At 39.5% G+C, this 18,594-nt stretch overlaps 1 protein-coding gene across 4 annotated transcripts in view; it reads left to right on the top strand.

Annotated features, from left to right (window-relative positions):
* The first annotated feature begins 5,547 nt into the window (after window positions 1-5,547).
* The window catches only part of VSNL1 (visinin like 1), a 114,854-nt gene continuing 101,807 nt past the window's right edge, over window positions 5,548-18,594 (top strand). Inside the window, exons 1-2 of one of the 4 annotated variants that reach the window (XM_033176504.1) lie at window positions 7,080-7,501; window positions 12,603-12,623. Coding sequence is in view for 1 of the 4 variants with exons in the window: in XM_033176502.1 (XP_033032393.1) it covers window positions 5,780-5,990 (211 nt within the window). In the remaining 3 variants the exon portion in view is untranslated. Of the gene's footprint in view, window positions 5,991-6,563; window positions 6,774-7,079; window positions 7,502-12,602; window positions 12,624-18,594 lie in introns of those variants that run through there. The other 3 variants (XM_033176502.1, XM_033176505.1, XM_033176503.1) reach the window with 3 other exon arrangements.

Here is an 18,594-nt window from a genome sequence, read left to right as displayed (position 1 = left end):
TTGATGCCTCTGAGTTTTGAGGTAAAATGTATAAATTTTCAAAATGCGGCCGGGCGCGGTGGCTCACGCCTGTAATTCCAGCACTTTGGGAGGCCGAGACGGTTGGATCACGAGGTCAGGAGATCGAGACCATCCTGGCGAACACAGTGAAACCCCGTCTCTACTAAAAATACAAAAAATTAGACGGGCATGCTGGCAGGCCCCTGTAGTCCCAGCTACTCGTGAGGCTGAGGCAGGAGCATGGCGTGAACTTGGGAGGCAGAGCTTTCAGTGAGCCGAGATCGCACCACTGCCCTCCAGCCTGGGAGACAGCGAGACTCCGTCTCAGAAAAAAAAAAAAAAAAATGCTTTAGTAAGTACATAATTTTTAATTTTAGTGCAAACTTTTCCATGGTATTTTAGACTATGAACTATTAGTGGAATAACCAACACTATTTGACTTTTTGTTTTTATATACTCTGGTTTCCTAATCAAGGAAAACAAAGTAAGCCAAATATTTTTGGTTTTCTCCTCTAGTAGTGTATGTATTGGTAATTAATCTTCTTCCTAAATTATAATCTATTACTGCATGTTCTTGTTATCCCAAGCAAGAACCTGAAACTCGGAAAGATAGAAACTAGTAGCACATTTTTTTTCAGCATCGGAGGGTAGTAGTTGCTGTAGTATTACATTACTGGGTTGCCCCTACCTAGTTTCGTCACATTATACCACTTCACTTTTTAGAAAGCATTACAATGTGGCCTTTCTCTTCTTCTTCTTTTTTTTTTTTTTGATCAGGTTCATAATGTTCAGTAATATGGCCTTTCTAAGGAGTTGATCTCACCTATGAAATGGGGGCAATGCTCTCTGTTTGTGAATCAAATAACATAAGAATAGTAAAATCATTTAAAAGCTATAAAAGAGAAGATACTTTAATATAGTTCTACACTTGTAATTTATGCCTAATTTCCAGAAAAACAAACAAGAATAACTGAATAAAAGTCCTTGAAAAATCACTTAGTTAATAAATGCTTTTAAATAGTTTGTAGATTATTTGCATGATAATAATTTAATCAAGGTGGAAGACACTCATGCTTAAAAGTTACGAAGTTTCTTCATATCAAAGTTAAGAACCTTAAATTCAATCAAAATGATTTGAGAGTTTTTTCTCATATCAATGTAATATTATTTTGCCTTTTGAAATGAAAAGCAGACATTAGATTTTATTTAATAATTAATAGATGTATTGTCGTTATATAGTATCTTATGTTTAAATAGAGCTTCCTAGTTAAGTATTTTCATATATACTATCTCAGTTAATCTTCACAACAATTCTGTAAACCGTCTGCTATGTGGCAGGAAAAGATTCTTCTGCTGGAAAATAATTTTTTGGCTGAATTTGAAGGATTAATAAGACCCTTAAAGGCAAGACAAGGGAAGGATGAGTTTCCAGGAAAAGGGAAAGAGTACATGGACAAGTGCGGAGAAGTGAAACATTATTACATATTTGGTAAACTGCAGGTAACATAGAATGGTTGCGCATAGAGCACTAAAAAGATGTGGCAAGAGATGGGGCTCTCAAGAGCCAGAAAATGATCTTGCATGCTGTGCTAAGGAATTTTAATTTATATTGTTTAAAGTGAGAAACCAATTAATGATTTTATTCAAGGAAGTGAGGTGATTTTATTTGCAACAGTTAGGAGAATGAGAAAGAACACGTGTTCCAAGAGTGAGATGATGAGAGGCTGAACTAATACAGTGGCAGTGAGGAATTAATTTGCAAGACAGTCAGAAAATGGAATTCACGGGATTCAGTTAATGACATGATGGGGAATTAGAGAAAGGGAGAAGCCGAAGTAACATCCAAGGTTCTAATTTAGAGGACTGGGTTGATAGTGGGCATCGTCAAAGTGCTAGGCAGCACAGGAGGAAGAACAGATCCAAGGAGGCAGAGGGGCAGGGGAGAAAATCATTTGGAGATATTGAGTTTGAGGCATCTGTAACAAATTAACATGAAGATGTTCTATAGGTAGTTTTAAAGGAGAAAGTGGAGAGTAAGGTGAATGTCTGGATTTAAGAACACCAGTGATCCTTCTTTCTCTTCTTGAACACACCCTTATGAATGATAAAATGAATTCTAAAGGATAAGAATACAAATGATAAAAAGAACTCTAAAGGTAAGAATACAAATAAATAAATAAGAAATAAATAAATGAGGGATCCCACTGTTTCTTTCCTTCTTCAGGCAGGATAAAATTTTTAAACTATTTGGTTAAAAAAAATGTGAGTTTTGTTTTAGTTGGTTGTCTCTGAGGGGGCATAGAAATCACTATTTATATTTTCTCTTAAATTTTATGCTAAGAATCTCTGTTGAGGTTGAGAGTTTAATTAAAAACTCTAGATTAAAGAAAACACAGATTAAAGGGAGAAACACGTCAGTAAGATCTGCTTTAGGCAAGAAGGGTTTTTGAAGACCCTTCTGGACCCAATGGTTTCCAACTACCGAGGTCCCCCAAAATGGATCCATGATATTATCTGCAATGGCTATTCACACAACTGAAAAAGAGTATAGCCTAGCAATAAAGACACCTAAAAAGTCATTAATGAAAGAAACAGTTCTCATGCACAGTGCAATTCTGTTATCATCATTTATGGAGTGTTGCCCCTAACGATAATGGTAGAAATTTCCAGCTTCAGAGCACTGCTATGAATCTGTATGTCAGGCCAAATAGTAGAAGAGAAAATGGAATAAAATATTTTCTATTCTTGAGACTGCACACCACCTGTATTTGCTATGACTATTTCTGTGGCCCCAAGAAACTTCCAGGAAACTTAAATCTTTCGTGGTGATTCATCTGGCAGGGCCTTATGCAATTTTTATTGTGGATTGTTCAAATTTTAAGGAAATTAGTGTCTACACACACAAAGTGATCTTTCAGACTGAATTTAGATCCAGTCATGGATTGCAGAGTGAAATCAAAGGAGGACTGGGAGACATGATCAGTCAAGTTCATTAAAACTAGAATTTTTATTCCCTTCTCTGCAGAAGGATGCCTAAAACTTGCCCATTAACTGCATGGGAATCGCTGCATCATGGTCTTGCATTTTTTTCAGTATTTTAGAAAAACATGTAAAAGGGGCACAAACACATACAATGAAATATTCTATGTGTAGGAAAAAAATGCTGTAGGGCTATATTCTAAGAGATACTTCTTATTTGACTTTAGGGAAGTTATTTTATTTTGTTGGTCTATCTACATCTTTCAAAAAAAAAAAAAAGATTTAAAAAGTCAGAATAGGACTGGAAAAGATGGCTCATGCCTATAATCTCAGCACTTTGGGAGGCCAAAGCAGGAGGACTGCTTAAGACCAGGAGTTTCAGACCAGCCTGGACAACATGGCAAGACGCCCGTTTCTACAAAAATGTAATAAAATTAGCCAAGCGTGGTGGTGTGTGTCTGTAGTACCAGCTACTTGGGAAGCTGAGGCGGGAGGATCACTTGAGCCCAGGAGTTTGAGGCTACAATAAGCTATGATCCTGCCACTGCACTCCAGCCTGGGCAACAGAGCAAGATCCCTGTCTCTCTCTCTCTCAAAAAAAAAACAAAAACAAAAAACAAAAAAACTTACGTAACATAATTATCTTACATAACACATCTTTTCTGTAATGATTAATACCCTTTGCTTTTGAAATAAAGATATGCTATCCATAGAAGTAAATTACTATCATTATTCTTTAAGAATAAACAAGTATAAATCTATTCTTCAGTTCCTGTCTCTTTTCATTTTCTAATAATGACTTTCAATTTTTCTTCCAATTAAAAAAAAAATCCCCATGCCTTAAGTTCCACCCTTCTTGGCTCATATATTTTACACACAAATATTTCTAATAAATAATATTACCATGAGTTCCCAGGATACAAGCTTAGACCTGTTACTCTATTAGCATTTCACACTTTTACTATCATTCTCCATTTTCAATTCGTCCATGTCACAAAGCTAGTGGGAATACTATATGGAGTGTTGTACACCTGAAAAGTTATTGTTGGTTTTGTTTGTTCGTTTGTTTGTTTGAATCTGGGAAGAAATAACGTGGAAGTAAGGCTAGAAATTTCTATAAAGAACATAATCTGCAACTGAAGGAAGAAAAATAGCTCTTCAGTTATTTCTGGCTAATTTAGGATTCCACCAGATACACAGGAAGAAACAAGCCCCTAACTACAGCACCTTCCTCTTCCTCCTCTATACCCCCTTACCCCCCCTCCCCCAAAAAAATCCAGTGTGTGAAAGTTGTAGAGTTGGGGACGTGGCCTTAGGTAACGGGACAACTGGTAAAGCTGATGGCATTCTTCACTCAACATGGGGCAGTGTTCCAGTCCCTCTACCACAGGACCGCCCGGCAGCGCAATCTCCTTTTTTTTGTGATCACCAGTGCCATCCGCAAATGCCTGAAGGAGGAACAGCGGGCTCCCTCACTTCTTAGGGACCCTCCCACATTCCTCCCTTCAAGTACATTCTCCCATCCTAAAGAGGGGATTTGCCTTCTCTAATGTAAACGATAATATTCCTTAGGAGTCTTAGAATTGGCTTTCTTGGCCGGGCGCGGTGGCTCAAGCCTGTAATCCCAGCACTTTGGGAGGCCGAGGCGGGTGGATCACGAGGTCAGGAGATCGAGACCCTCCTGGCTAACACGGTGAAACCCCGTCTCTACTAAAAATACAAAAAACTAGCCGGGCGAGGTGGCGGGCGCCTGTAGTCCCAGCTACTCGGAGGTTGAGGTGGGAGAATGGCGGGAACCCGGGAGGCGGAGCTTGCAGTGAGCCGAGATCGCGCCACTGCACTCCAGCCTGGGCGACACAGCGAGACTCCGCTCTCAAAAAAAAAAAAAAAAAAAAATTGGCTTTCTTACTGTGACGTCGTATATACAACTCGACTAAAAGGCGTGCCAAAAAAATTAAACCACAACAAAATATTAGAAGCTGAAAAAGAAAAAGCTACATAATAGCTGGATATTAAACATTACAATATCGCATTTAGGACGCAAACAGTGCTGCAGTGCAAATGGAACTTTAAAATATCTGCCCGCCCACTTAGACAAAGCTGCTTTACAAAAGCGCAAGCATCGATGTCAGTCGTACCCTACAACAGAGCATGGTTTAAAGTATCAGTGTACATTTTTTCCTAAACACAAGTTGCAAGTAAGTTATTTAAAATCGAACGCCGCCACGAAAGAGACCTCCAGGGTGCAATAAATAGGTACATCTCGTTGAAGCGGAGAAACGGCATCATGACCCTTGGGGTTGATGCGGACAGATTACAGTGCGGAGGCTGTTCTCAAGAGAGAAGCCAGAGAACCCAGTGTAAAATGCTGTAGTAGGGGAAATCGACCAAAGACGAGATTTTGAAAGCCTTGAAGGTCGTTTTTCTAGCTAAAAAGAAAAAGTGACTTATTCAGAACGGACTCCCCCCGCTGGTCCCAGGAAACAGGAGCAGTCCGGCGCGCCCGGGAGTCCCGCAGCGCCGTGCGCACTGCGGCTCCAGAGCCCAGGGCTGGAGCCCGCCAGATTCTAAACGTGCTCGGCTGCCGCAGCGCGCCGGGGCCGCGCGCCCTGGTCCGCGCGACTCCGCTCTCCGGGTTTCCGCGGTCACCAGCACCGGCGGAAGAGACCTGCAGTGAGGGGACAGCCGCGGGCGGTGTCCCGGGAGTCCCGAGAGCGCGTCCCCGCTCTGCGCAACCTTCCCTAGGCGTCCTGCCCGGGAAGCCAGTTCCTGGGTTCTGGGCTGGCCAGGTTGGCAGTGAATGAGGCTTAGGCGTCACTGCCTGAGGCCGTCACTTAGCTTGTCGATAGCCACAGACCTGTCTGGTGGAGTTTCTCCTGGTGCCCACTTAAGTAGTCTCAAGTTTGTTCAAAGCTGGACTCCTCGACTTGGAACCAGGAGCAGCTGGAGATTTGTCAATTTAGAGCTCATTTGCCACGGGAGACGCTCTTGGTGTCCCCCAGCACCGAAGGGTAGGTCAACTCTATAGTTTTCCTGAACGTGATAAGGTACAGTGTGAAGACGCTGTGCAAATTGTACAGCGCTCTGCTTTAAGGAGAACGGCGATCTTCATCGCGCCCCCAGAACTTCCCTCCCTTGAAAATAAAACTCCCACCTGAATGTAAAGCGCAGGAGGGGGGTTTTGTTAACCGCACTTATTCCCAAAGCATGAAAGAGTTTCTAATAGTTTTGTAAAGTCTTCAGTGAATAATTGTTGAATGAGTGCAGGTTCAACATACATACTTGAGGAAACTGGTCTGGTTGGGAACATCTGGGAATTCTCCTTGCTTTTCTGGTATGGAAGCGACCGACCAAACATTTATTGGGCACTACTTCTTGCCAAGCCTTCTAGGCTTCGAGGCAGGCCAATAGGGAGCCGGGGGAGGGCTGGCAAACCTGTTAGTTGTTCAAGGACACAAATGGGGCTTTATACCGTGGCCTAATCAGAGCCCTTAAACGTGGATTCGCAAAATGGTTCATTCCCGCCCTTTCACCCACCCCCTCCCACCCCAGATGCAAAGCATATTTTAAAAACACTTAAGTGCATACAGAATGCGCTTGCCTCAGGGTACACAGGGCAAGAAGCCTCGGATCCCATCTCCTTTTAACACACATTTTTCCAACGCCGTTCTGGACTGAGACTGTCCGGGGCACTGGGTGCTGGAGGACCCGGCTCCCAATACTTCTGCAGAAGACCCTCGGATGAAATGGCCCATGACAAAATGACCACCATAACCGTTCCTTCAGTAAGCCAGGTAGACGAGCTCACAGCTTGCTGGGAAGTCTTCCTTCGGAGATTTCTGCAGTTTTCTCCTTCACCTTACAGCCTGACAAAGGGTGGGCCGGGGGCCGGCTAGGAGAGAGAGCAGCAGGAAAAGAGGCTCCACGTGTTCCATCATTGCCCTCGGCCTTCAGCCACCAGGTTCGGTAACTGCGGGGCGTGGCGAGCCCAACCCGCACTCCCTCGCGCCCGTCCAGGTGCGGGTTGCTTGGATAGTCGGACTCCCTTTTCCTATCTACTTTCCTTTTGAGTTTCTGCTAAAATCTGGAGACGTGGAATCCACCCGCGGAAACTCCGAGCCCCTCCGACTGAGCATGCGCCATCGCCAGGCGGCTTTTGGTCACAGGCTCCCGAGTTCTCCTAGCTGGGGCTGCGGAGCTGAGGGAGGAGGGAAGAGAGGAAAGGGGAGGGGGTGCCTGGAGAGGCGGAGGCTCACGCGCCTGCGCATCCAGCTCCAGGGACCCTAGATTTTCTATGGGATTCCCAATCTGCAGCAGAGATTTACCCGAGCGTGTTGCGGCAGCGGCTGGGCTTGCTAGGCGCGATCCAAGAGGGATTTAAGCAGCCCAGAGCTCCGGAGAAAAAGAGAGCGAGAGAGAACCACACACGCTTAAGCGTTACCCGAATTAAATATATATATATTTTAAAAGAACTGTTGAGTTTTATCATTTTCGTTAAGTGACCGTGCGCAGCGCTATAACTGTAAGTGGAAAATACAATCTTCGTTGCATTTCTGCATGTGTAATGCAACCAACTGTCAGAGAGATGCTTTGGCTATTGTCACATACTTTGCTTTGCATAGATGCGTCTAAATGCTTGGTGACAATTGCCTTGCTTAATGCTGGCGATCCGAATGTGCTGTTAGTTCATGGGGGATCTTTTGGAATATTGTGGGTGGGGGAAGAGGGAGTGTTTATATGCGGCGTGTTTGGGGGATTGTCTTAGACTAGATTTAAGACAGGTGAAACTGAGATGCTTTCTTAGTTTGTCTTAGACAGATTTAAGCAGCTAATTGACCGATTGTGAAGTTTTCCGGTTGCTAATAAAACTATTGAGCGGGTGCAGTCGAGTAGCAACCTGTCATCCGTGGGATTGGTGCACCATTTTTCTCACTGTGGAAGGGCAGCAAAGGTGTTTGCTAAGTAAAACTGAGTGGATGAGATTGGTATGGAAATCATGGTTGATCTCTGAGCGGGATATTAGTGTTTAAGATCCACGGAGTCAGGGGCTAAATAAGCACATTTCTCTCAGTATTCAGAAATGAGTAGATAATTTTTTCGTTTTTGATTTTTCGTCACAATGGTGAATGGGCAGAAAAGAGAAAGATGCTCTACTGCACTGTCGATTTTGAACGGAGTCACAGACTCGGTCGCTGAATGGGGACTGTCAGACCCAAACTAGTTACCTGCCTTTACATTCCGTGTTCGCCATCTGGAATCTGGGGTTAAAAAATGTAAATCAAGGTGTGTTACATTCGGTAGTATTTCTTTAAAGGATAAAAGGTCGTTTTGTGTTTTGAGTTAAAATGGGTTGTTCCTTGCCCAGAAACTGAAAGAAGGAAGAGTCTTTGCAAGGTCAAACCCCGAGTGGAAATCAGAATGCTGAATACCCTCAGGGGTACTAGAATGTGTATGGGGAAGGAGCCAGGAGAGGTTGATGCTCCCTGAGTGGTGGAAATGATGAGTGCTTAGCATTGCCGGATCAGTGCCCTGTGAGATGCCAGAGTGGGAATCCATTTTTCTAGAGTTGCCCTCCTGTCCATATTTTGGAAACTAAAATAAAATAGAATTATTGGTGGGTGTGGAAAACACTAAGTACATACTATTTGTGTATCACTTTCCACTTGAAGGCAAGAGAAGCTGGGGAGTTTTATTTCTACATATTAATATCTATTTTAATTTCTAAAGGAATTTCAGATTGAGACAAATTTAAAATGAAACTCTTGTGAAAACACATTTTACCCCCACTATCATTTAAACTGCCTACGTGTGTTTTTGTGTGGGGGGTGGGGAGTAGGGGGTGATCCTGCATCATTGAAGAACTTACTCATGAATGCACTCTCATTAAGCCTTGGGTGTTTAATAACCCCAGAAAATGCTGCACTGAAGCAGGTTGGCAGAATGGGCATGAGGCAGAAAGATGAGAAAAAAGCATGACTAGTGCGTGCTGGATTTCCACGAAATAAGCAAATCCAATTTTGGGGATGAAATGAAATAAATTTTCCCTCAAATCAGGTATGGGGGCCATCAAATAGGGCTCTTTGGCCTTTGATCAGTCCAACCATTTGGAACCCCTCAAAGGAATTTATAATTTATTTAAATGCATGAAATTTGTAATTGAAAATTCAAGAAGAACCTCTCATTGGAAATCCAAAGTATAAATCATACTGCCTTGTCTATTCCTTCTTTCCTTACTCCAGGGCAGAAGGACTAATCATTTGTCACAGTTGAGCCATACTCCTTGCCATCACTGAGCATTGGCATCAGTTCAATGAATGGTGCAGGTGTTGGCACTGCATCGATAAAGAGGGATGGTAGAAGAAAAAGGGGGGAATTGGGTATCAAAACTAATAAATCCTTGGTCTTGGAGTTCCTGGCTCATAGGTTGACAGAGAGGATCAAGTTAGGTAGAGACCCTGTAAGGTATCTAGTCCAAACCCCTTACTTTGTAGATGAGGAAACTGAGGCCCAGAACCATGAATCTAGAGAAAAGTCAATTAAGTTCTAGTCTGTGGAATAAACAATTAAAAAGTAATGTTGAGTGTAAATGTTCCCTTCTCTCCTTCATTTTCAGCAGTCTCAGGGACATTGCTGCAGACTTCAAATAAATAACTGTCTGCTCTCCAGCACATCTTTTGAGATTGTCTCTAGGGGTCCCTTTTTATACCACTTCATTTCTCTTCCTTGCCTCTCTTTGTCTTTGTAAGGTCTCTTTCTCTCTCTTTTTTATTGCCCCCTCACCTCTACTATCCCCACCTCATTAGATGTTTAGTCTGGCTTTTCTGGCTTCCTCTGCATCTCAGTCAATTTCTTTCGAATCCTTGGCGTTTGGGGGAAGCACTAGCGTATCAGAATATGCAGTTCCTGTTTGAGAACTGCCCAGGGCCCATTTCCATCCTTCCCCTGCTCTGTTCCCCAAAATTCTTCAGGGAATCCAGCCTTCAAAGACACTGCAGTTACATTGCCACTTTTCTCCCCATCTATCCTCCTCCAAAACCACTGCAGGTGCAGAGATTAGGACTTCGTGGAGTGAGGAAACTGCAGGAAAAACCCAGAGTGGACTTTACCAACTCTCCTCTGGCTCCTAGGAGGCAGAACCCAAATTAGGGATGCCTGTCTCCAGCCTTCCTGGAAATCCTCCAGATAAAGCCACCTGCAGAGAAGGGAAAGGGAAGGGACAGAAAGACCGAGGGAAGAAGGCTTGACTGGTTTAACCTGAAGTTGTGCTGTGGAGGAGAGTAGTGCAACGTTTTCATCCTTTAAAGCTTTTAAAGTATTTGCATAACTTTTCCTCAGGCAGATCTTTTGTTTTATTCTTGCGCAGTTTCTGCTCTCATCTTGCTGGATGAGGACTGCAAAGCAGACAAGATGACCTGCCTAACTGGACTTTCCACCTTCCTCCTGTTTTTTCTCCTTTTTTTTCCTCTTTTTCTTTCTCCATTTCCTCCTTTTCTCCCTTTCTTCCATAAAAATTCCCTGAGTGCCTATACAATAACATTCTACGCCTCCTAAAGATAGTCTAGGCCTTCCTGTTTTCTTCTCCAAAAATATAATCTCCCAGGCACTCAGAAAGATATTCACAACTACCACAAATGCGGAAATACTAAGGATTCTTACCTGAAAAAAGCTGAGGCATTAGGAAAGGAGGAGCTTGATGACTGGAATGCAAAACCAGAGGAAGGCCCAGTTGGAGTTTCTTTCTCATTTCAAAGATTAGGTAACTACTCTTGGAAGTTGTTGAAGCTTTTAAGAAGCAAGGTGGTGAGTTTCTCAACACCTTTACCAATGAACAATTTAATTTAACCCCACCTCTGTCGGTAAATCTTTACTGAATTGGGATGAGCTCTGTCTTGGATAGAGTCTGTTTCTGACAAATGCTCTTGGGTTAGTTAGATGTTACCTGATCTTGCTGATATACCCATTCATATACCCTTGCAGAATACCCATTCCAGGGTATTCTGAACACCAGATAGCCTTCCCAGAGATGTGGAGATTTGTAGTTGCTAAGTGCCCTGCTTTGATTTACTACACTGTGAATCACCTCCCCATTACATGTGAGTCACATGTGGTAGGATTACAGCATCAGGAATATCGTCCTGGGCAAGCTATAGATTTTCTGTTTGGGTTGCATGTAGTTATGAATTCCAAACATTGTGGAGAAGCTCCCTAGAGAGTTTTACAGAATAACAGTTCAGCATCAGTATAAAACATGTGGTTTCCTAATTAACAATAGCAATATATTTTCACTGTTCTCAAGGTCTTTTTCTTTGTTTTGAGTGATTTCTATGCTCCTAAAATTAGTGATTATTTAGGAAAATAGGAAGGCTCTCTTCACAGAAATGATTACATTTAATTAATCTAAGGTTGAAATTGACAATGTCCATCTTCATTATGTATAGCAAATATAAACATATTAATTTTCCTAAAGTATCAAATGGTACAGACATATGTTAAAGAATGATTGATATTTTTGCTGTCCCAATGGTTAATTCATATGATTAATAGAATATGTGAGCTGGACAAGATCCATATAAGTCACCTAGTCCATCCCTCCAATCTATTTTTAAAAATAGTATCTTCAGGAAGCTTTTTGTCTTAAAGATGCCCCTACAATATGAATTCACTGCCTAGAAGAGCAATGATTTTAATGACCTTTTAAAATATTTCCACAATATCTGTACAATGTCTTTTATAGTGGAAACTCAATATTTGTCAATTAAATATTTGTTCTAATAAGAATCAGTTGCATGTACCTTGTTAATTATATCAAAAAATTAAATTTCTACTAAAACCGTGTGCACAATTAACATTTCTTTAAATATCTTCGTTAATAATGAGAAAAAACTATATTAAAAATTATTTTATACCTGGGTGACAAAGTGAGACACTGTCTCAAAAAAATTATTTTATGATTTATTTTTTGTAAAGATATTAAAGCATTATATTAATACCTCTAAGAATGCTTTTAAATCGATTTGCATGTATCCTCCTTTTTGTCTCTTAATAAGAAAAAAGATAAAGTATTTTTACCTATTTACAAGAATAAGAATATTGATAAGTAAAAGAGTGAATATAAATCTAGATTGTGGTAGCTATGTGCTCTACTTAGATCATGCTCCCTTGAACTATGAAATTATTTTAACATGTTCACACTGTGAGGGGACCACAGCAATGCATTTCTCATTTACAGTTTGTTTCCAAAGATAACTTATGCTCTCTTAAATGAATCAAAATAGTTTGTGATGCTCCCAGCTTAAATCATTGAGAACTTTTACTAATGGAAGGGTCTTGGAGATGCTTTAGAAACTATTTAATGAATGAAACAGAAATGGAATAGTAAATTACTGAGGAATCTTCAAAGAGGTTTGACACTTTAATAATAAGGTGCCTGTGAATACATTCAAGAGCTGTTCTATACCCCTATCAGCTAACTTAAAGCATGCAGATCGGGTGATTTTCACAATTCTTACACTTTCTCTGGATTTCTCCACCTCTTTACTTTATTTACTGCAGTCCTAACACAGATGACCTGCTGTGTAACCATCAATTGTTTATTCTTTTTTTTAATGCATGGTAATTCCCAGGATCTGTTGGATTATTTCCAGGTGAGCATTCTATTTCCTTCTGTTCTAAATTACAATTAAGACTTGGAATACTCTCATTCACTAAGTGGTCTTCAAGCTCAATGTACCTAATACAATAATTACTGAACTTTTTGTAGAAAGTAGATCTCTTTTACTTAAAATAGATTTTATTTTTATGAGGCATCGCTCATAAAAGGCAAAGTGTTAACAAATCAGTTAAATTTATCTGCAATTATCATCAATCCATAGAGAGAATCCTATTCATTGTTGCCCATATAGTACTTTTCTGAGAATAGAAATCTCTCACTTTTTAAGTACATTTTTTCCTCTTTTTTTTGGGATCTTGTTTATTATTTCTTAGGCTCTGAAAGACTATGAACTTTTGAGGAGCTTTGTGTAAATAGTTTTTGGGGTTTTTTTGGCAAATCATTAACATGTTGAATGTACTTTGAAACCTGGGTGAATTTTTTCTAATGTAAATCAACAGATCCTAATATTTCTGTTACCTTATATTTTAGGATCTTTTTGCAATTCAAGAATTCTTGAAATTGTAAACCCTGGTGCTACAGGAGACTAGTGTTTTATATTTTGCATTGGTTTTAGTAATTTGTGATTAGTGTGTTTCTGATTTCTTGAATTCCAATTTTAAATTTTGAGTAAAATGTCCCGTTGGAGACCCATTAAGCATTATTAATAAAGTTGAAATCTTATTAATATAATATTTTTGCTTTTAATGTATCAAGTAGTGCTGCACAAGGCTCACTTTCAATTAGCAAGTTCTGTTTGCTGAAATTCTTGGCATTTGATGTTATGAGTTAATGGAAGACTATCAGTTTTGTTAATTCCAGAAGTTCAAGAGTTTCTGTAACTTTATATAAAGTGCTTGATGTTTTTTGCTTTCTTGTTCATATGAAAAATTTTATGAAAAATGAAAGGAAATTGTGAAGTAAACTTAAATCCTGTGTATAAAATTGTTATTCTTTTAAATGATTATAAAGGTATTGATTCTTCAGAGTGAGATGAAAACCACTAAACTGTTAGTCTTTCCTCATTTTTAGTTTGTGAATGGGAAAACTTCTAACCATGATTTCAGTTGGCTCAGAGAAAATTATGAGAGGAAGTACAAAGTTCTCAAGCTAGGTATATTAATACTTAGACAAAAAATTCCCAGGGCCATAGTTTATTAGTTCTGTGACGTTGAATAAATTGTTTAAACTCTCAGCCTCAGTTTCTAATAGTAATTCACAGGATTCTTGAACAGAAAATAGAAGATTATATATGTAAAGAATATAATGGCTTATTATTGAAAATGTATAATAAATAATATTTATCCTTATCATTAGCATCACTTTAATCAGAAATCAATAGCTCATAAGACACTTTGGTCACTGAGTTGAAGCAATCTCCATTCATTGCAGAACTTCTAAATAAGGAATCAAATAGTGAACAGTTTACAGTGCTTACCCTACCTTATAAAACTTAGATTTATTGAGTAAGTGTGCCAAGCTCTGTGTAGTCACTGTAGAACAAAATTAAGTAAGATACAATCCCAGCCTTCAAGAATTTATGCCTAATGGAGAAGACAGATAAATGCAATTTTAAGTCAAGTGAAACGAAAAGGTGGTATGAATGCACAGAATTATTTCAGAATGAAATAAATGCCTCCACTAAGACTTCAAATTTTGTTTCCCTTATTCCTTCTTTAAATGCGTCCCCTTTCCATTACGCCTTTACTTTATCATCATCACCCTGCTATATAATGCCAGCATATAATTGTGACCTGAATATGGAACTGAAAGGAAATGTTTAAGTTTATTTCCTTATTGGATATATTTTAAGATTATCTATGAATTACTGTTCAGTGTAGCTAAATAACATGTTTCCCTTCTCCCCCAACCTGCACCCACAGTTGATCACTGAACTTCAATAAAAAACATTTCAGGAGCCCTGATTTTTTGGTTAAATATTATACTGTGATACTTCTATCTTTTAATACTTTCCCAAAACAGGATTTCTATCTGATACTCTCCCCACACCTCCTCTATTTTTCCAACCTATTTCATGACTAATCATTCAATGTGTATCTGTGGGAAGAGTCTTCTATGAGCTACTTTTTCATTCTTTTCTCCCAGGCTTTTACAATAAAGAAAAGATACCTTCCAACTGCTCTTTCCTACTGAAACCAAAAAAATGTTTCTAGCCCCTCTGCACATTTCCCCCACCCCCCATCCCCACACACATCAAATCCAAAATGGCCTTACTGTTCTTAACTCCTCAAAGAGCCTTTTCAATTTTCTTCAGGATTTCCCTCCTTCTTCCTCTATTTCCTGCCCAATTTCCTAGGAAATTTCAGGTATATTTCTAATCTGTAGATAAAAAAGGGCATCTTTTTCTCTTTTTGAAGTCTACAAAACTTGCACCTGAATTCTGAGATTTATTTGTATAATAGGACAACTCTTGGATGATTCACAGAATTGAGTAGGGTTATTGTTCTAATTAATCTTTTGAGTTTATTTTCTCACTGGTGAAAATAGGGATAATGCAGTTATCTTACATGAATGTTGAAGGCCTAATATAGTAATATGTATATAATACCTGAAAGAACTTGGAACATAAATAATTCCTTCTCCCCCTGCACACCCCAATCTTTTCTCCTGCCTACATCTTATCTTTTCTGATCACCTTCTCAGTCTACATTTCACCGTTTCTCCTAGGTTAGTGTTCTAGATGTCCTGCTGCATTTTTTTTCCAAGTATATTTGTCCTAATTGGCTCATAGTTAAATAATAGCTAACATACACTTATCCCAGGTAGCATGGTGAGTGCAGTCCTAGAAAGGGTGTGTTAACTGAATCAATGCCCTACCTTAGGCCTGCGTTCCTGCATCTGTTTAGAAAACCTCTTTCATTTGTTTAAGACATGTTTTCTGCTAAAGTTTTCAGAGCCTCTAGTGACTAACGTTCAGTTGATGAACAGTCCTCCCAGCTCCAGTGATTCTGTGGTGCTCTTCGTAAATAATGTCAGAGAACATCTGACAGTGCTTAATTATCTTCTGATTTTTATCCTCTCTTTTCCTTTACCTTTTCCCCCAAGGTGCCCTGAGCACCTGTTAAACACTCCAGGAGATGCCTATACCTCAACTCTTATGCAGGATCTGGCGATATCACTTGCGTATCTTTTGTTTATCAAACAAATGCTTCTCAAATAACACCAAATAAATGATGGAAAAGGGGGGCCATACACACAACACATGTTGCAGAACATGTTCAGATCAGGTTTAGCCTATCAGAACCTTCATTTCCTGAGTGTTTGTACAAGTGTGCACTAACGCAGATTGACCAAGTGCAGAGAATGGTACTCAAAGTAGGGGTGAGGTAGAGATGCACATACATCTAGATAGATGGATACATACATACATACATGATATATACACAATATGTTCAATGTACTGTAATAGATTGTTTTGTGCAGTTTTAAGCAAAATATTTAAGAGTAATAGCTTTATAACAAATCATTACTTACAAGACAGCATTAAAAAGGAAGCCCTATTGAAATTTCCTCATTCTAGATCAAGTGCATGGTTGAAAGGGAGGATGGTTTAAATTCAGTGGTAAGAATACCTATCAGGGTTTTGGAAATATATCTTTATAGAAACAAAGAGTTTTTTGAAACACTTCTTTGGGGGAAAATGCTTACTACATCCCACTCTTAGATATTCCCAGTGCTCATTTTCATGTTAATAATAAGTCTGAGTGGTCCTGTGGTAAAGACCACTGATTCTGTTTAGCTTTGATTAATTGTATATTTCCACACCTGTTTGTACAGGAAACTTATGTGAAAATATACTTATCAACATTTCATTGTCATTCTGAAGAACTCAGCTGGAAAAACTGGTTTAGAAAGACAAAAGCTGAACTATGTAATAGAAAGTACACAAACTTAGTAGTCATTAGATGTGTGTTTTAGGCATCACACCTGTGCTTTAGGCATCATAGTGTGTGGCCATGGAAGACTTACTTAACTTCTCTGAGTTTTAGTTTCCTCATGTGAGAATAAGTATGATATCACCTGCCCTTTCTAGTTATGAGTTATTGTGAACATACTCCACAGATTGCATAATAGCAGAATTTATTGGTTAATAAAGAATTTATTGTTTATATCATTCAACTTTAAAATTTGAGATTTAAAAAAGGTGATTTATAATCAAAGTATTGATCTTCTGCAAATTATTATATTATGGTTATATCTGCTGAAATAAGTCCCCTGTCTTCTCTCCGCCCCTACTGTAGGTCTTGGGATACAATGATAGATCTATGATAACTAGGTCTTCACAGTTAAATTGAAAAAATGATTTTGAAGTAAAATAATCTAGAAGGAAAAGCCTAAATTGAGACACATCTGTATCTTTTAAATTTGCCTCTGGATTTCTCGTGCTGTGGTTGTAGAACTTGAGCCCACAGCCATTTCTCAGTGGTGTGAGCATGTCTTGGCTTCTAAAGAGACCCTTAAACAAAACCATCCACAGTCAAGCTTATGTGTTGTTCTAGCAGGGAAGCTTTGGAAATAAGATTTTCATCCTACTGGGGTTAAGAAAAGCCTATGAGGGTAACTGGGACTTCCCTTCCAGGAATCAGCATGCATATACAGATCCAAACAATGTAAAGACAGTAAGACCAACAGGAGAAACAAAAGAGACCCACATGTGCATGCAAACACAGGTACTCTGTCTTGGATAAGCTCTTGAACTCATGAACAGAGATGAGTTTTCTTCAAGGACTATGGAAATCACTTCACAGGAGCTGCTCTGATGATAAAAATCTGAACCTTCCTTAGATATCCTAACCCAGTCATTCTAAGGGAATGCAGCCAAAAGTTACTTCTCAGTTCTCTTAGCACATCTAAACACATAATCGCTGTATACATGCCAGCTCTCACATAAAACTGGAAATTTCTTGAGGGAAGAAATCATGTCTGATACATGTCTAAGTCCCCTTTAGAGAGCAGTATCATTGAGGCCAGCAGAATAGGTGGAGCAGTAAGTCAATTGTGCATTGACCCATCAATAAATTGTGAAGTTTGGAACTTCCCAGTCAGGAGTTGTTAAAGAGTCCTCAAACACCCCAGGGTAATGGCAAAGCATTTGGGCATCAGACTCACAGAGTGCCAGGTTACACAGGCACCAGTCAAGTAAGACCTTGTCCATTTCCTATATAGTCTCCTTCTCTGCCCCCTCCCTAGAAGCAGCAGAGCAAATAATAGAAGAGGGAAGCAAGCAGGACAAAAGAACAGATTACCCCCTCTCCCCACTGCTAGATTGAAATCCTAGTTAAGGAAAGACTGAATTGGTAGAGTGGAAATTTATATTTAAGTTAGACTAAACTTTTTAAATATCTAGAAACAACAACTTATCTGATAACTAAAAGTGACTGAAAAAATATAAATCAGTCCAAGATATCATCTTGGGATGGGGAAGGAAGGCATGATAGAGCATATTTGTAGCAGTGATGAGAGAATAATATAGCCAATACTTTGATAAAGTGGCTATACAAGGAATAATATAAAATGGTATATGATTCATTCTTAAAACAAGAGGCCTAGGCCAGAATTGCTGGTATGGGTATTAGAAGAAATCCATATGAACTGGAAGAGGACAGAGGAAATTGATCTAGATTCAAGTCACCAGTGGCATAGGAGAAACGGGGAAAGCTGACATTCTTCCAAAGAGGTGCTCAGTAGAAGACCATGTACATAAAGGGCTTACCTATATCACTTGTCTTTGGCTGTTAGCCAAAACTGAATTAATCTGAATATTGAAAGTTATCTCTAGGCTAGGTCTCAAGAGCAAGTAAATGAAAGCACAGATCATGTATGCCTTATAATAATAATAGCTAGCAATTTTATGAAAAAAAAAAAAAGAAGAAGAAGAAGGCCAGGCTCGGTGGTTCACCCTTGTAATCCCAGCACTTTGAGAGGCCGAGGCAGGTGGATCACGA

Source organism: Trachypithecus francoisi, unplaced genomic scaffold (genome assembly GCF_009764315.1).
Source record: "Trachypithecus francoisi isolate TF-2019V2 unplaced genomic scaffold, Tfra_2.0 Lachesis_group17, whole genome shotgun sequence".
NCBI lineage: Eukaryota > Metazoa > Chordata > Mammalia > Primates > Cercopithecidae > Trachypithecus > Trachypithecus francoisi.
Note: the sequence above shows the minus strand (reverse complement) of the source record. Positions and strands in the feature narration are given on the sequence as shown.